Source organism: Musa acuminata, chromosome BXJ3-6, assembly GCF_036884655.1.
Source record: "Musa acuminata AAA Group cultivar baxijiao chromosome BXJ3-6, Cavendish_Baxijiao_AAA, whole genome shotgun sequence".
Lineage (NCBI taxonomy): Eukaryota > Viridiplantae > Streptophyta > Magnoliopsida > Zingiberales > Musaceae > Musa > Musa acuminata.
This window is the reverse complement of record NC_088354.1, coordinates 5,882,501-5,901,777: the sequence shown is the minus strand read 5'-3', so window position 1 is coordinate 5,901,777 and position 19,277 is coordinate 5,882,501. Positions and strand designations below refer to the sequence as shown.

The window sequence follows — 19,277 nt, the reverse complement described above, 5'->3', positions numbered from 1 at the left end:
CAAACAGCTGCCATGAGATGGCAGATTTGTAGGAATCATGCATGCCACTCCTCCCAAACAGCTGCCTTGAGATGGCAGATTGGAAGGCATCATGCATTCAGTTCTCCTCCTCTCCTTTCTGCTGCAAAGGCCCATGCAAACAGTAGGAGCAGATGGTTGGATGTGTTTGGAGTCATGTGAGGTGAGGCTTTGGAGGGAAGTCCTCCACCAGGAAGAATGATTGAAAGAGGACAGCAGCGAAGAGTTCTTTTTTCTTTATCTTTTACCTTTTCCTTTGGTTCTTCCAGACATGATTAAGATGGTAGGCTTTGGTTTGGAGGCTTGTGAGGTGAGTCTGAGAAGAATGATTGAAGAGAAGACATGGATTTTATTTGATTTGTTAGTCCTCTTGTTCTTTGACTAGTGGTTGAGCATCCAAATGTCTCAATCCAATGAGATAATTCATCTATCAAAATTTAAATTATTAATTAAAATATTTAATAAAAATTAATAGTAATATATCCATCATATTAATTTTACTTATTTTCGACGTAAGACTAATCGAAATATTATAACAAATGAAATATTTGATGATTGCTTTAGCACTTTAGTTGATTACTTCTTACCTTCTTATACCTATCTCAGTCTCATGATGTGTGTTTTGATCAAATAAAGCATGAAAAATTGCAATGGAATAAATAATATTAAAAGCACTCTTCATAACTTTTCTATTGACAGACTTTCTGCTGCATGAACAGTGTCTGCAGTAAAATATAACTGTCTTTTTCCACCAGCAAATGAAAAATAAAGATACTTAGGAACACTATTCAAAAGCTACTAAGAAAACTGCAAATGGCCAAACTCACATGGCCTGTAGAAAGGAAGAAATGTTCTTTAGCTTGACAGCCATCTCAGCAGCTGATGCAAACAACTCCATCACATGCAGTAGCTTCACCACATCTGATGCCCATTTTGTGAGGGTATTGAGCTGGCAGGAGACAAGGAAGAAGACTTCCTCTAGCACAACATGCAGACACTCTGACATGCACCATTCAGACAAGAATTCACTTTGTTTTCATGTGATCCATTGGATAGAACTTGAATAAGGAGAGCCTACACCTAGCTCTAATCGAAGGACCATGCTCAAAAGAAATAGGGTTTCTGCACCATGAAGAATCATGGTGGGACTGTCTGCTTACATTTTAATGTCTGAAACAAGATGGGAAGGACTGTGGTCCTACATGAATGATCAATTGGTGGATTGATAAGAGTGCCAAAAAAATCCAGGCATGAATGGATCGGGTCCTCTTGCAGATCCTGACAAGATTATCATAAACCAGGATGAGCTAGTTCATGTACCAAGATTGAAGCTACAAGGAAGATGGTGGCAAATCTTGAGATCAGGAAACTTACATGGTTGACTGGTAACTGTAAAACTCAGACAGGGGATGTTCTTGTCAGCAAAGATTGCTGGTTGACATGAGATGAGACACTGATAGGTGGCCTTTGCGAAAGGTCAAGGGAATGAATTGACTATTTGTTGGTGGACTGTGGTGACATCAAATGTGGGGGAAGGGTGGGGGGGGGGGGGGGGGTGACATATGAAGTGCTACATTCATCACAAAACAGTATGAAGAGTCTGCAACCTGTTTGGCTGTCATCAGCCACTGATTTGAGTTGTTCCATAAGATCAGCTCATTTGAATTCTTCTGCTTAGACATGATCTAAGGAAAACCTGATACTTGTTCCATCTCAGTGAAACAACAGAATGCATCAATAATTTACATCAAGGGATGATAATAGAAGGATAGTTAGTCGGCTTTAGTCTCGTAAGCCTTCATTTCTACAATACAAGATCATCGTAGTAAGACTCGGACTTGATACTTCGGATACATAAGCTATTTGATTTCCCAGTATGAAGAATAAAGAGAGTGAGAAAAAAAAATTAAGATAATTATTGAGTAATCATATATTTATAGTCGAGGGTCCCTAACCGTTTACAATTAGAGGATATTTTCTAAATTATTCTTTATCTAAAAATAGTTTCATGTGACAATTCAATAGATTCATGCCCCGTGTCGAGTTTCTACGGGATGGATAATTTTACCCTTATCGTTTATAATGGTATTGATGTTTAGCAAAAACTATAAAATTTTCTAGTTAGGCAAAATTGATGTAACTGAAAATTATATTTATGTATCTGATCTGATTGATCAAAATTAGCTTGTTGACAGTGAATGAAGGTCCTAAATACTTCAGCATTGCTCTGCTTTGTCACCATGGCAGAATTCTGAGCTTTTCCTTCCCTGTAAAAGGAACAGCAAGCAAGATAAAGATGTGAAGGATTCCTCTAAGACAGATATTGCATGAAGTGAATTGTTAAGTTCCATCTGCAGCCACCATATAGAAACTATTATGTTCTGCTAAGGCAGTAATTATATTGCATATGCAAAGGTCTTAACACCTCCAATCCATGGCCACTATGAACTCCACTGACTTCTCCACAGGTGGGCATAGCTTTCTCCATCAACCTCACAGAGGAATGAAGCTTCTTCACATGTAGGAGGACAGCAAAAGTGGATGATTGATTCAAAGAAAGAGAGACCCAAAACAAAATTGGGTCAAGATCATGTTGTTGCTGCACTACACAGTGAAACCCCTTTGAAACCCAAACAAATACAACTGGAATCAATCAATGAAAGGCTTAAAGGTATGCATAGAACACCAAAGAGCAAATACTGGAATCATCCAAAACTATTACTTGCCTAATATTTTTTTTTTTATTTTTCCTAAGAGAAATGGAAGTATTTTTACACACTTTCATTGAATTAATTAGTCCTATTACTGCATCATTAAAATTTTTAATCATATATATGAACTATTGAATGCTTTTAGAATCACATATTGGCAAATAAACAAAACAAAATCAAATCAAATCATTATATCCAAACAGCACTCATGAGACAACCCACATGGGCTCTAATTGGCATGCAAAGATGAACAGAGGTGACAAACATAAGATCCCAATAATGATTAAAGAAGAACAATAAAATACTTCTTCCACATATTTCTGACGAACCCGCACCGTCTACCTCTCTTTTCGTTCGCGCAGAGGTGGCACTCGATTCGGATCAAGCGGGGCCCCATTTTTTAAATCCAATCACAGAGAAGGTATGTCTAGGTGTATGAATGAGACTGTAGTTCGTACCTCTCCATGTCCAGACGTGAACGAAACCATTTCCATGGCGGCATAGTCCTGGAGACGTGCTTCTTCGCCCCCCCCCCCCCCCTCTCTCTCTCGCCCTGCCATGCCTCAGCCATGAGAGAGATGGGCGAATTGGGGAGCTCTTCTTCGCCGTCGCCCTCGTCCTCGATCGCGCACTCCTCCGTCTTCCACAGTTACCCGCTGATCTCGGCCGTCCTGGCCTTCGCCATCGCCCAATCAATCAAGTTCTTCACCACCTGGTAAGCCTGCATCTCCAGCTGCCTTGTTCACTCTGGGGTTGAGATCTCTGTTCATCCATCGAGAATTGAGACTTCCGTCGAGTTATTTGGAGTTTTTTTTCGCTTTTGTGAGCGTTCTTGTTTCCTTGATCTGGAAATCCTGCATGTTCCGTTCAAGAAATCTTGGATCTTGACCGTTCTTGGTTTGGGATTTGGGGGTCTCATACTCTGGTGTTGTAGTAGGGGAAAAAGAAGTGCTTTTCCGGATTTTGTTTCCTTGATCTGGAAATCTTGCACCCTTGTTCAAGAAATCTTGGATCTTGAAAAGAAAAGGATCTCCAGGAGCACTCTGACGATGATTAGAATTGTATCTAATAGTCTTTCCTTGATCCTGAATGATTCGATGCATGAGGGTCCCGCTAATGTGAAGTGTAGCGAGTGTTAATATGCGCAGCCATATCAAACTTGCTATTTTTAATCATTATTAGTGATGGATAATTCACCAAAGAATTTTCCTTATAAGGTTGCAATTGTGATTCCCTAGAGTAAGGCATCACATTTTCAAACTATTTATCGCGAACACACTATATAATTTTAGATTTTAAATTTAGCTGCCCACAATATTCAATACTTTCTTTTGTGTACAAAATGTACTCTTTCCATGCTAATGCTTAAATATAATTTTTTTTTCCTTTTCATGCACCTAAGATTTTGTTGCATATGTATTCTAAAACAATAGGGTCATTCAGCTGTATTTATATGACCACTTTGAGTTGCTAATGTGCCATCATTGTTATTGGTTTATATTTTATCCGCATATGAGATTTTTGTTGTCAATTTGTATGAACTTGTAAAATTAGATCATGAGATAGTGAAGCCTTTTTGTCCAAAGAGTTAATAGTTTTTGGTAGATTTACAGGTACAAGGAAAGACACTGGGATGCCAAGCAGCTTATTGGATCTGGTGGGATGCCATCATCCCATTCAGCCACAGTGACTGCACTAGCACTAGCTATTGGAATTCAAGATGGGTTGGACAGTTCTGCTTTTGCTACAGCGGCGATATTAGCATTTGTGGTAAGGCCGACTTATGTTTCTTACAGTTTTCATTATGAAAAGTGTTATGTTGCTTCTCTGTTAGATTCATTGTAAAAATGAATTAAAATTTCTACAAAGCTCATATATATTTAGAATATGTTAAGCTTCTTTGTTGTTGTATCCATATGCGAGTTGACAATGTGTATAGGGCCATGTATTTCTTCTATATCTTAAATCCATACAATTTTGTTGATCTTTTATCACTATGCAATTTTATGTGACACCATCTTTAGTTGATTCTGGAACCATGTTGGGTGTCTTCGGGAAACATCATTCTGTTGCTTGCAGGCATTAAAATATGGCATTTTAGGGGCTTAGATATTGGTTGTGCAAGCCTAAACAAGAGGTAGTGAATAACAAGATATCGATATTGGAATTTAAACCAACTAACGATAATGGAAAATAAAAATTATACTTTGATGTATTGTTCACCATAACTCTTATTATGCTTTGATAACAGAAGTAGTCAGCTACCTTCCTATTCACCATCTCATAAATCGTACCCCTAGGATTTGTATGATTTAGTTGATAAAATTTTCATGAACTTTGGTGAAGTTTTTTTATTCAGAGACTTATTTGTCAAGTCCAGGGATTCAATTAAACAGCTAGGTGACACACTTTATAATTGATTAAAAGCAGTGTTTTTTGCTTGTCCTGCAGCTTGATTTTACTTGGTTATGAGATTTTGGGTGTTCCACTATTTTGCAGGTGATGTGTGATGCTTTTGGTGTTCGACTGCATGCTGGAAAGCAGGCAGAGGTATATTGTAATATCATAACTTTAAAAAAATTTCATGTATTCAGTAATTTCTTGCTGCTACACAAGTGTTAGAGACAATATGGTCTCAACGGTGTAATTCTTTGCATGCTGGGTTATGTGACATCAACTTATGTGTGAATTTGTGAACACATAGTACACTCCTATACAGAACAAGAAAGAGATCTTTGTATCAGGCGCCAAGCTGGGCCAGTTGCCATTTAAGTTTAAAGTATATCACATTAGCCAAGATACTGTTTCATATAAACATAAGAGTGAATATATAGGTGATTGTTTGTTGATTTTCTGTAAATATAAATGTACAAGTCGTTGTGATGTTTTATGTGGCAATTTCAGATACTGTGCATATCCTAATCAAGCTTGAGAACATGAATGATGGTTCTGGCTTCCTAATAGAGAAGCAGCAGGCTGGATACTTTAAGTTGAATTCTTAAGTAGATGATTGAATAAATGGATGAAGAAAATATTTATTAAAAGACGTTAAATCTTTGAACATACATGTAAGTAGCATGTGTTTGAAGGTGCTGGATAACCTAGCTGGTAATTACTTTGACAGTCATCGCAAGTTGCTACTTAGTAGCATGTGGATCAATGGGTACTACTTAAATCCATGACAAAAATTAGTAATTGAAAATTCATGGTCTCATAGTCATTATCTGATACATAAATGTTCATATCTGGTCAAATATTCATCTTACCATCAAGTCATATATGAACTTCCAGAAGAGTGTCCGTAGTCATAGTCTTCCAAGCTACATTCATTAATTGTGTTGATAAAAAAGTGTCATACATGTCAAATCCCATGAAAAGAATTTTCTGCATGGACTGAGGCAGGTGTGCACATTAGTTTTCTATGCTTGGGTCAAGCTACTTATGTCAATTGACTGCTGACTTTTTTTGGATTCAGCCCACTAACTAGGTAATTTTGGTTTTACTGATCTTTATTCAATCATGTCACAAGAGGAATGACTGATTAGTTATCAGACTTGATGTATTGTTCCTGAAACTTGAGAACTCAACGATGGTCCTTGTATCTTATTGAGCTATGTTTTGTGAAACTTTTATTACAACCAGCTTCCTTTTAGACCATCACCCATTCCTAACTTGCCATCTTATAAGTGATGCATTTATGAGACGATACCTGAAATAGGCTGATGGGTTCTATGGTATGATAGGTTGTTTTATAATTCAAACACTTCATTTCATTAACAGCATTTATTTCTTCTGATATGCCAGGTGTTAAATCAAATTATGTATGAACTTCCAGAAGAGCATCCTCTGTCTGTTACTCGACCACTACATGAACTTCTTGGCCATACTCCTATTCAGGTTTGATACGATGCTGTAATCTTGTAAAGGGTAGTGGTAACTACCATGATGCAACCTGGTACATCTTGTTCTCTTGCATATGCATATGTGCACATCTCTATAAATCCAAAAAAAAAAAAAAACATGTAAGCCGCCATTTCGTATCTGAGAATTTTCTGGCCACCATAATTCCCACCTACGATCATGAAAAGTAGTTCATATGGTGTTCTACTTTAAACATATGTGGGGATGAATTGTTTCCTATTCTTAACAAAGGATCATTAATGCCCTACTGTTTGTATAAGTACCTATAGATTCTTCATATCGATAGTGTCAGGACAACGAACTTCATCATTAGCACCTCAATTTAAACCAAAAATTGGATGGTTAGACTGATTTCTTTCCTCGGAGTTGGGATAATTGGGCCAGCTTAACGGCAAAGTCCTGGTAGTAGCTTAACCATTAGATATAGTAATCCTAGCTAAACTCTCAACCATGCTTGTGCATGAAAGATACCTTGGGTTATTATGTTCAGCATCCTGTCTCCTAATCTTTCTCTTGCATTTTCTTAGGTCATCGCTGGTGCTGCCCTGGGGTCTGTGGTAGCTATCGTGGCTCAATTAATCAACAGATTTGCTGGTGGTGCATGGCAATCAGAAATCATAAACAAATTGATCGACGACAACTGACATCATCAAGCTGTGCTTTCTGATCATTATAGGAATGGAGAGAAGCATCATTGGCTAATCATATATGGGCATTTAACCCACAGTTAGTATAATGATTGATGTGTGCGTGGTATTTCCACAAGACATGGATAAAATTCCATTCATGCTGTGATGTATACAAGTTCGATCATTGTGTATGACCATTCTACTGTGCATTGTATCCATATAGACCTGTTTGATCAAAAATGTAATATTGGTGGACATTCTTTTCTTTTTCTACCCTCTGGTGATCGATGAATGCATTCTTAAACGCACCTAAACTACGTTTTAATTCATCATTGCAGATGCTTTGACTTCTAAGTAAATTTTTGTTGTTGTTGTTCTTCTTCTTTTCCAGATTGTTAGAAAACCAACAAATATTCTTAAAAATCTCTGCTTTGATAGGTGACATTAACAAATTCCACAGACTTGGCAATGTTCTAAATGATGCCATTCGATTCGATTTCCGTGTTTGAGTAGGAAAGGAAAGAAAGATCAAGAAATGGACTTCTTCTCTTTCAAGAATTCTGGTATGATTGGGATTCTTTTTCTTCTGTTTCTTGAAATGTTGATCTAATCATCTAAAAGCCTATGACTTTATTATTATTATTTTTCTGAAATTTGAGATAAAAAATTATCTTGAATGAATCACGAGATCGGCACAGCCACCTAACATGCATTATCAAGTCCAAAGCCGCGTTTTTTCCCGCCGCTCCTAGAAACTTGGAATCCACAAGATTCGGGAGGTCGCAAGATTGATCACGTCTGCTAGAGTTGACCAAAATCTAATCGCGAGATTACACGCCGCTTTTCTTGACCACGTGTCAATGTCGGTTGACCGCTACTATATATAGAGAAAGAGAGGACTTTACGGGACATCGTTTCTTGCCCGTCTCTTCCTCTGTCCCACCCTCCGAAATATTGGAGAGAAAGCTTCTTTGCCTTTCCTCTGCCCTTCGCCGACCTCTCTCCTTTCCGGCAGCTCTCCGATGGTTTCCTCCAGATGGGTGAGGCCTGAGGTAATGCTACTCTATCCTCCTCTTTCCATACTTCTCTTATGAGATGGTTCTGATAAAGTTAGATTTCTTTGTCGAATCTTCATTTCTGTATCCTCTTTCAATACTTCACTAATGTTAGATTTCATCGTATTCTCTAACTTCTATTCTTCTTTTCTACTTTTCATGTTTTTAAATCTGTGTTCGTTGTTAATCTTTGAATCTTTTATGCCATAGTTGCGATTGTGCAATAGGTTTCCTGTTAAAGTAACATTACTATCCACATATCTCTTTTTCATTGTGGTTGAAGGAATTCACACTGACGATTTATTTATAGTTTGGATGTGATTTGAATAGTTGGGACAAAAAGATTTCAACGACGATAAAAGATCCCCAAATAATTAGGACTTACGGCTTTGTTATTGTTATTGTTATTGTTATACGACTTTGTTCTTCTTGTTAATATATTATGTTTCTTTTGGTATTTGAAGACTATTAACTGTTGATAATAATAATTCCGAAAATTTGGTATCATTAAAAGGGTTTATATACGACCTTTGAGATAAATTCTATATGGGTTTAAATGCTACAAATTGCTTTGTATTCATACATTATCATTCATATTCATAGATTGATTCTTTAACAATGTGTGCAGGTTTTTCCTCTCTTTGCGGCTGTCGGCACAGCTGTTGGCATCTGTGGCATGCAGCTGATACGGAACATCTGCATCAACCCTGAAGTGAGGTATGCAAGTCTTCCTTTGTCAATATGTTGCTCCAAAATATTTAATTTGCTGCTTTGCATGGTATTCAACAATAGAAGCAAATTATGTGAATTGAGGGTTTGACATGAAGAATTTAATTATGGTAGTTTTATGTTAATTGTGCCGATAATTTGGTTCTTACTACAACCTGATGCATCTGAAAAATGTGGAGAAAGAAACTTACTTGTGCTAGATATATTTAAGCACAAAAAGAAATTTGGGAGCCTACTCAATATTGATGCAAACTCATTATTTTTGTTTGGTGCTGCCGTAAGTCTTCAATGAATAATAAAAAAAGATTTTATGGCCAGCTTGAATTTTTTTTTTTTTTTTTGGTGACAAGAGGAATCACCATATTACCTGTTACTTTCAGCTAATTAATTTGTAGTCGAGAAAGATCATGCAGGGTTTTTATGAGATGCAAAAGAGTTCTAATTAATATTCAAAATTGGCAAATGATTTGAACTTCTCAATCGCCGTCTGGATTAGAATCTTGTCTTTAGTCAAACACCAATTCTTGATCTGTTTGCATGTAATGTTGGAGTAGAATATAGCTGATGAAGTGTAGATGAAAGTCAACAGTTGAAAATGTAACATTACTTGCACTAATCGCTTGAAGTAAAATAAGTTATTTAACAGACCTGTTATGTGTTTATTTGTTCTCCATATTGCTCCTTGTAATGTCCTATCGAAGCAAATGGTGACATCAAATTTCTATTTAGTACATACATCTGTTTTCCTACTTCACTTTTAATTGATGAGATTTCTCTTCGAAGATACTTTCTTCAATATCAGTGAGAACTTTTCACAGGCAACTCTAGTTAGGCTAGCTTTGTGCTATTCCTTTGATCTTACGGTTGTGTAATCTTTTATTGCTTCCCATATTTTTTTTGTGTCAGTAACTTGACCTGCAAGTCACCACAACATCTACTTATTCAGGTGAAACAAATCCTTCAGAGGTTGCACTAACTCTAATTTGAATATTTTGACAGGGTCACAAAGGAAAACAGAGCTGCAGGTGTGCTTGATAACTTTCAAGAGGGAGAGAAATATGCAGAGCATGGCCTCCGAAAGTTTGTGCGCAACAAATCCCCCCAGATCATGCCATCTCTGAACAATTACTTTTCAGATCCTATTTCGGATGAGTAGTGGCTACTATCCCAATTTCTGATACATAATTTCCTTCTTATCCCATGTGATTTTTGATATTGGAGGAACTTATTTACGTTGATACCGTAAGCGAGCATTTCATGTTTTAGTCGTGAACAATCTAATCTCATTTCATGAATAAATTCCTTAATGACTGGTTTAATTTTTGAATCACTTGGTGCTGTGCATCCATTTTCTCATGCATTATACTACTGTATGACTTCAAACTTTAGAATTCCATCCTCACATGATCTTCCAAGATCTGTGATGCTACATAAATTTGGAAAGCCTGGTGAACTGGCTTTGAACTAGAAAGAGATCATAGTATAATTTATTTATACTTTGAAACTCCAAGTGATCAAGTGTAATCTCCATTGATGAACTTGGATTTTGGTACCTGAAGTGTAATCTCCATCCATATGCAGTGAGTAGGTAAAAAAGTGAGATGGAAGAGGTGTAGAGAGAGAATCTAATTCTGTGTTGAAACTGAGATGGAAGTGGTACCTGTTTGCGCTTGGATTTTACAGACAGCTCAAACATATTTGAAGACTTCATGCATAAAGAGACAACACAGACACTTCACATTGAGATTTCCTTAGACACTGTCATATGACCATCTTTTGGTGTAGGTTGTCACTGTGTTCATGGTCCCAGGAGGAACAATGTTCCTAAGAGCTGCAGGTATCAGAGCACCACTGTGTACATGTTCCCAAGAGGACAATGAACACTGGTGATCTGAAGCTTCTACATGAAGTGACAGATCTATTAGTAAGTTGAAGTTGCACAAGGAGGGAGAAAAGCTACACAGAGAGCAGAATTACATGGTAGAAGCTAAGTCCGAAGGTAAAGGAAGGCAGAGCTATAGAGGAGTAGGAGCACATGCAATACAAGCTAAGAGGAGAATGGCGGAGGAAGTAGCATCTTCTTCCTCACTGAAGCTGCTCCTCTTGAACTTGCACACCTTTTGCAGCCTCACCACCTCTTGCTTTGGGTCCTTCCCCTTCACCTCATTGTCCTGCTTGTTCCTCTTCAAGGATTCCTGCCTTCTGAATCTGGTTTCTTCTACCTTGGACACCATTTTATCCCCACCTCCCCCCCTTCAGGAAACAGGTCTCTCTTCAAGCATGGAAAACAAGTCTTCATGGTGCCATTTATATAGGACTGAGTTGAGCTGCCCCCATATTGTCCTCAGTCAGAAAACTGCCCTTTGGCTCTGTTGATCTTACAATTCTTTAACACCAATGAATGAACCTTATCTGCAAGCTATTGGGACAAGTCACTCTCACCATCTTGATTGAAAAGTTTGGTCCTACATGCAGGTTCTGGCACAAGCCAGGTAGAATGGCTTGTTGGGCATTGTGTTCAATCCCTAATTTAGAAGATGTTGGATGTTGGAAATTATTTATCTTTTACTGGATGCTTCATATATTTTTATCTGAGTTGTTTTGCTCAAGAAAAAGAAGAAATAAATCACACTATCATCAAGCAAACAAAAAAGAAATGGCAAGAACACATGATCAGCATGCTATGTGACTGACAGAGAAGGAAGGCCAAGAGACTCTTGTGACTTGCACCAAAAAAATAGTAGGGAATAATGGCAAATGAAGGCAAAGAATGAATTGATTTCCAGCTGCCTCAATATCTATCTCATTTGCGGTTCTCTGTATGTGGCTGCTTTAGCGTCATCAAAGAGAACAACCTTCATGTGCATTGCCATGTGAGCATGCTGTATGGTGACCCTACCTTCTCTGTCCTGCATTCCGAGGCCCAACTGTTCTTTGTTCTATAACAATCATCAACAAGCATATGCTGTGGTCCTTTCAGATTGCAACTTACCAACAAAACAGGTGAAGAAAAGACATCCAAGCTTCATGATGTGATTCATGTGGAAGGTGGGAAGTAAGAGTTTGATCCTTGGAGTCATCAAATCACTGCATCTCAAGCTACTTTTCCTTTCATCCTACACTAATGACCTCCACCAAATCCAGTAGCGCTGTCCCAATCATGTGATGGACTCACTCAAATGTGGTACAAGAAACTTGAGACAAAAAACAATCTCAGAAACCATTATCTGCACATGCTTTCCTGCGTGCTAATGTGCGCTTCTGTAGCACTCGAATGGAACTCACAGTCGAGTGACAGTGATGGCATATTTCATGCACAATGGGGTGTCGGGCACCGAGAGAACAAAGACAGTGGTGGGTTCAGCAGGCTATGATTTCATGTCCCACTCACATGAGGATAGATTGTGAGCTCCCATGTCTGCTATAGAGGTCCACAGCCAAGAATACGAAGGGCACTTGAGCTCTGTGCTTGACAGTCACTCCTACAGTCTCGAAGTTACATATGGCATATTACTGAGTCCACCATTAGAGATGGAAGCAAGAACTGAGGAGAAAGAACCTTGTGTGCGGCGATTGCTGGATACCTTGCGCTGCTCCATGAACTGGCATGGCGGCGGCGGATGCTTCAGAATGATTGAGGAGTGAAACCAAACAAGCGATGACGGCATCTGCATGCAATCATTGTCAGGCATTCGCGCAGGAATCATAAGGGGGCGGTTCACTGAAGCAGCTGCTGCTCGTAAAGAAAGGGGCAAGAAGAAGAGGAAGAAGATGGTTAATATATTATGCATGATTGCATGCACAAGAGAAAAAGATTGCATCTCTCTCTCTCTCTCTCTCTCTCTCTCTCTCTCTCTCTCTCTCTCTCTCTCTTTTATATTATGCATGATTGATTGGATGGTTAATTCTGTATCAATCAAAGAGATGAACGATAAAGGTGAAAGGCAAATCCTATCATCCAATAGGTGGAGTGCAACAACCTGATGAGAAGTGTGGATCTTGGGAGAATCTCCATGATCAGTAAAACGAGTCGTTCGCTTAGAATCTTCAACTTATTATGCTTCTGTTGTATTATTAGCATCACATTCATTTACATTTAGGATTAACTGTGGATTGATAGACCAACTCTTCCTATGTTTCTTTATTTCTTTGTCATGTTGGGATTGCTTCGATGAAATACTTGCTATCACAGTTAAATCTCATGAGATAATCCACTCCTATATTTGATAGGTTTAAATCAAAATCTTCAACCGAAAATATAAAATTATATTGAGATACTACACCAACACCATAATAAATAATAATATACCCTTTCCACCTACCTATCTTTTCACCCATTTTGAATATTTTGCACACTTTGGTTTGGCTCATTTACATTATTTTTTTAATAACATTATAGTACCTTTATTAAGGTACTAAAATTATTATAAAATTATCAAAAAAAATATCATAAGTGACATCATATTATGCTTCTTTAATTATAGTTACTCGTAAATCATTATAATATCATATTTTTAGGTTTATAAAATTGGTTTGATTGAGATTAGAAATCTATTTAGATTCATTTATAGAGATTTTACAGTATTATGGTGGCCAAAATACTATAATAAATTTTAGATATTTCTTAAATTAATAATACCATTTGAAATATATATATATATATATATATATGTATACATATATTATAATAAAATAAGTCAGGAGAACCACAGAACAAATTTATAAAAGGAGAGCATATAAAAATAATAAAACCGGAGATACAATCCTCATGACCAGTACAAATAGACGAATCACAATGAGCTAATCGAAGCACCTGACGATACTAAGTACCCACCAGAGATGAATCAACAGAAGACAACAGTGAAGCTGTCGTCTCCTCCCTACCAGAGAATACCAAGGCAAACCGACACGGAGGAAGAATGGACAGAAGCCAACAGCGAAGCCCGCTGTCGTCTTCTTCCTAGTAGGCGAGGGAGAACACAGTGGCCAATGACACGAAGAAGGCCAAAGCAATCGAATGAATCTCACGGACCGAGAAGTTCTCACCCCCGCCGCTGGTAGTCGGTGGCGGCGCAGGGCCGTCCGCGGCCATGGTTGCCGTGCTCATGAGGGCCATGAGGAGGACGAAGGAAGCGGCGGCGAGAAATGTTCTTGTTGCTGCCATCTCGAGCTACAACGAGTTTACGAGACGAACACTACCCTATCATCCATCATTTATAGCGCTGCGGCGGGAACGAAGCCAGTCAAACCACAGCGTAAGCCCACCGGGAGAACGACATGTGTATTCTTTGGCATCACTCGCAGCACTTCTGGATGTGTATAGCTTGAAGACCACGTAAGTTTCTGGGAAAGAGAAAGTTACCGGAGACAAGTCAAAATCTAGGAAGCTTCCGCAGAGTCGTTGAAGCCACAGTCAACAACTAATCCCCATGGGTGGTGACAATGTAAGCAAGAACTGCATTTGGTGTGACATTTCTACCGATGCACAGCAGTCAATGAGAAGGTCGAGCAAGGCATGCAGATATTTTTGGCCATTTAGAATGTACGAAGATATTTGCAGCTGCTGGTCTGCATGACTCCAAACCTCGAGAGGTGGACACCCTCTTTCCAAGCATGGCTGCTATGATCTTGATGACTAATGGAACAAGTAAAGTCATTATCTACCAATACTGACAAAAAAAGGGAGAAAATAAAGAGAATAGAGACATTTGACATGGTCACAAAATGAGATCGTCAGCATTATTTCCACAAGACAGCTAATTGATATCGCAAAGGGACAAAAAAAAAATGCATTAACTTTTATGTCAGACAACAAAAATAAAAAGATTTTGCATGTAAATCGATATATGATGATTTTATTTCTTATTTGTTCTAAGACATCAAATTTATCATGACAAGCATCATACATGTATGAAATAAGCTGCTGTAGTCAGAAAGGAGACGCAAGTTGCTGATGAGGGAAAACGAACAGAAAAGATCTTTCATCAGGACATAGGCCACGCTTTTGCAATTAGGCAGATGAGTTAACACATGACAATAGAAAGTGGAAAAGGGTCATTGACATCATTAAGGTTTTAAGGGTTGACCCGACCGTTGCGGAGGTCTGACATACCAGAACAAACCGGATGTGTCCACCTTGAACAAAGGTAAGATTTGCTAGCAGCTTACGCTTAAGGAGCACAAACTCTCGACAAAGACCGACAAACATCCGTTTCAGTTTTGACCAAAACTGTGATAAAACGTTCTAAGAGCCACCAAAAAGCTTAATGATGAAGAAGCTTTAGGATCATAGACCAAAGAAGCCAAGCTCGCTGGCTCTCTCCTTCTCAAATGTCTCGAAGTATTGATATATGATGGTCACAGCAAGCAGTATACCGGTTCCGGAACCAATTGCACCCATGAAATCCGCTAGAACCGTCAATGCACCAATGCACATGCCACCAAAGGCTGCTGCAGTTGGAATGTACCTGTTCAATTCCTTCTGTAAATTTGACTCCCGATGACCCGGCATAACCATTTGTTGTTCCTGTGCAACACCAAATTCAGAAACCAATGTTAGTACTCAGAAGTATAGTATAGCAATTAATAATATTTAAGTCTAGGCAGCTTCAATTTTCGAATTCTCATTTACATGGTTTCTTTGCCACAACATGATGCTAGCATCCAAATCAAAAGCTTTTGTGGGTAATTAAAGTTCTCATTTCACAAATAAGGATAATGTGGCATTCGCAGCTGGTACATATGTGCCATGCAGGTGTAATGTGGTTCAAGTAAAAGATTAAAAAATATATAATCAATTACAAAGAAAATATATTTTCAAAAGAATAACTTTTAACAAGAAGATATTTTTAAACCTATATGGTCAAATAAGGCAATCAAGGTGCTATCTTGAAAGTGCCACCATTATTTCCACAGGATGCCAAGCTGAAAACTGAATACATCGAGATATCATCTAACGTATACCTTAAGTTGCTTGGCCACATCTCTTGCAGATGATCCAGAGACTTCTATCCAAGTTTTGGAAAAAAGTGCACAGGCTGAAAGCATAAAGATTATATAGAAAAGTGCATGGAATGGATTTGCTGCCATATCTGCCAAGCTGCATAATATGATCCAAAACAAAGATCATAAGAAATACAAGTAAATGAAAAGTAGAAAAGGAAGAGGATTTGTGTCTCATAAGGAAGGGAGGGAAGGAGGATGGGAGAGAGAGGGGGGTGGGAAGGAGTGAGAGAGACGATCACCTTGATGGTGCTGTAATATAGTAAGCAATACCACCTACAGGGATGGATTGACCAGAATACTCAGACTCTTTCCATTTACCCAGCAGATTCACAAAGAAATTTCCACTGTATCTCCTGTACAACAACTATAGCGGATATGGAGAAAGTTTAGCCTCAGTAATAAAATGAAGTTCATATGGTTCTACAACAATATCTTCGTAAAGGTATACCTGGGAAATAAAGTACAGGTTAGAGACAAGAGCTGACTGTAAAATTATGGGCATATTAGAGGTGTAGAACAACTTGATAGGGTAGGAACCTTGCTGCCCACGAGCATTCTTTGATCTCACAGGCAATACAACACGAAAACCTTGGAAGTAGATAACTATAAGAAATACCAGAACTGTAGCAAGCAAGTTGGTCACATTTGGAAGATTCTGACGGTAGAAAGCCTCACGAAGAGCACGAACTTTATCTGTTCGAGTTATCAGGAGATGGAATAAGGCAATAACAGCACCTTCAAATTCAGCACCACGCCCAGTGTTAATGGTTGTTGGGCTAAATGCCTTCCAAATGATATTTTCGCTGCAGAAGGTGCACAATTAGAATTTATTCCAAGTAAAATGGACACAAAAATGCAAAATGTTTTCAAACGTACCAGATATTGGTAGCAATGAACAAAGAAATACCAGAACCCAGACCATAACCTTTCTGAAGAAGTTCATCCAAACAGATGACAATGATACCAGCAAAGAAAAGCTGAAGTATAATGAGAATAGCATTCCCAGTACCAAGTTGGCTGACACTGCCATACATCCCAGATAGAACATATGCAACAGCCTCTCCAATAGCAATTAGAATACCAAGTAACTTTTGTGCACCATTTCTGGAAAAGACAATGACAATTTTTAGAAGACTGAACCCCCATTTGACTTTGTTGTTATAATGAGAACATAAGCTTGCCCTTAAAACCAAGATTTGGTACAGACAATTTGCTTCCAAGTCATCAATTGCTCTTCACACTTAATGGTCGCAACAAACACCTCCAGAAGGACAAAAGACACAACATAAAGAAGGACAATAAACAAAATAATTTGATTCTTTTACTCCAATAATTGGTTGGAAGCTCAAAACACCTTATATATTACCAGTGCCCATGATTTTTTTTCCTTATACATATCATGTTTTTAACCACCATAGAACAAGTAGCAACTAAGAAACCTACTACAAGAGATGGTGTTATCATCAACCAAAGCTATGTATGAAGTGGCAATATTTAGCTTCAAATGATCTTTCCAAAACATGCTTAAAGGACAAATCCAATGTACAAGACTTCCACCAATGTGAGATCCAGGGAGGACAAAGAGGTCCAGGAAGGACCAATGTACATAGCCTTAGACTCAAAATTTGGTCTCTCAAGATGCAAAGAATCAACCTGGTTTCCAAGACAAGCTTGCTAACTAGAAAACCTATCTGAAATACACTGATATCATAAGCAATTCATCCTAATATTTAATTGCAATCCAATTCCATTAGTCATGTAACAGGTGGTGTGAACTCATATTCAACTTGGCCATTTGATTTTAGTGGAGTTCAAAGCAGGTTGAGGGAACCCAACCAACCGTTGAATTGGCCAATCAGCGCAACCTCCCATTCTAATATGCAATCGATGGTTCAATGCAATACAGTCCCTACAACCACTAGTTCACTATCAGCAGAAAAAGAGAACTTTTATTAAGTGATTAGGCAGATAAAGATATCTGAAAAATGACAATGACTTGACGAAAACAGCTAGTGGTAATGGTCAGCTGCCTCACATGTTCACTAAAGCCAATAGTAAATTTAGGACTTGTCATTTTAATACAGTTACCATGTTCAATAGCATCCTCTTATAATGATACTAACAATATAATGAACTACATGTTCAATCATCTAACCAAACTTGTCCTGCAATGATATGGCAACACCAAAACCAAGACTCTCTAGTGTGTATCCAAAGGTAGAAGAATTTCTGAAAATGTTACCACTCGACCATTCAAACCTCAGAGACAAAAGTTTCCAATGATGACACCAAATATTTTCATAAGTAGCACTTACAAAAGAGCTCGATCCTCCCGTACGCTGTTGTCGACTTCGATAATCTTGGAACCAACCAAGAGTTGCATCACCAATCCAGAAGTCACAATTGGAGTTATTCCAAGCTCCATGACAGTTCCACGATTAGATGCAAGAATAACTCGCATCCAGTAAAAAGGATCGGCTCCAGTGGTTGAATGTATGCCATAAAGTGGAAGCTGACTGCAAACCAGAAAAATAAAGAGAGCAATAACTGTATAGATCACCTTTTCCCTGAATGGAATTTTTCGATCAGCACTTTGAACCTCAGGCAAGAAAGCCAAAAATGGTCTAACAAGATGAAGCACTCTAAATCCTCCAGCCATTCTCTTGCAGCCTGACAACAACAAATAATGACAGAATTACAGAATGAACAAATACAAGCTAGTGGAGCCAACCCTATTGCTTTATCAACTACATAATCAAGAATCAAGGATAGAGATAAGAAATATGCTGAATGAAATATGGAAACATTGGCAAATGCCACATATATCCCTTATAAGAGAAACTGACGTATGACCATATAAACCAGGACATAGTTCACCTCTGCAGACCAATAATTTAAGCGAGAAGAAATACAAGTTAACTAAATCATCTCACAATAAAGACTAAAGCAAATTACAAGATCAACACATGTATTCTTAATTTAATTACTGAATTATGCTCATTGAGTCCATTTGCAGCTGCAACTTTAATGCCCATTCTCTTTCAGCATACATACAATATATGAACAAAATATTTAAGAAAATGCTTCAAATGCACCAAACGTATAGCAGAACCATTTGGCTGAGATGTAAGATGAAATCTACAGTAATACTTTAAATTTCAACACCATGTCACTAACAATTTTATTTCATGGTGCAACCAATTTTTAAT

At 38.1% G+C, this 19,277-nt stretch overlaps 3 protein-coding genes and 1 non-coding gene across 4 annotated transcripts in view; 2 read left to right on the top strand and 2 right to left on the bottom strand.

Annotated features, from left to right (window-relative positions):
• The first annotated feature begins 3,249 nt into the window (after positions 1-3,249).
• LOC103987159 (uncharacterized) lies at positions 3,250-7,552 on the top strand. The gene is made up of 5 exons (XM_009405373.3): positions 3,250-3,444; positions 4,343-4,499; positions 5,229-5,279; positions 6,534-6,626; positions 7,178-7,552. Exons 1-5 carry the CDS (start codon positions 3,299-3,301, stop codon positions 7,292-7,294), a joined length of 564 nt encoding a protein of 187 aa, XP_009403648.1. The 5' UTR covers positions 3,250-3,298; the 3' UTR covers positions 7,295-7,552.
• Positions 7,553-8,195: 643 nt separating this feature from the next.
• On the top strand, positions 8,196-10,390 carry LOC135640508 (uncharacterized). The gene is made up of 3 exons (XM_065154993.1): positions 8,196-8,331; positions 8,963-9,051; positions 10,063-10,390. Exons 1-3 carry the CDS (start codon positions 8,302-8,304, stop codon positions 10,217-10,219), a joined length of 276 nt encoding a protein of 91 aa, XP_065011065.1. The 5' UTR covers positions 8,196-8,301; the 3' UTR covers positions 10,220-10,390.
• A 284-nt stretch (positions 10,391-10,674) lies between these two features.
• LOC103987157 (uncharacterized) lies at positions 10,675-12,062 on the bottom strand. Its single transcript, XR_001978299.2, has 2 exons — positions 11,041-12,062; positions 10,675-10,963 (listed from the first exon to the last, which is right to left on the bottom strand). It is a non-coding gene; the product is annotated as an uncharacterized LOC103987157 (transcript).
• Positions 12,063-15,100: 3,038 nt separating this feature from the next.
• The window catches only part of LOC135641802 (uncharacterized), a 6,113-nt gene continuing 1,936 nt past the window's right edge, over positions 15,101-19,277 (bottom strand). Inside the window, exons 2-7 of the mRNA XM_065157531.1 lie at positions 18,384-18,738; positions 16,945-17,172; positions 16,517-16,871; positions 16,308-16,432; positions 16,027-16,162; positions 15,101-15,589 (exon numbers count right to left, since the gene is read on the bottom strand). Coding sequence (XP_065013603.1) covers positions 15,350-15,589; positions 16,027-16,162; positions 16,308-16,432; positions 16,517-16,871; positions 16,945-17,172; positions 18,384-18,727 — 1,428 coding nt within the window. The 5' untranslated portion in view covers positions 18,728-18,738 and the 3' untranslated portion in view covers positions 15,101-15,349. The remainder of the gene's footprint in view (positions 15,590-16,026; positions 16,163-16,307; positions 16,433-16,516; positions 16,872-16,944; positions 17,173-18,383; positions 18,739-19,277) is intronic.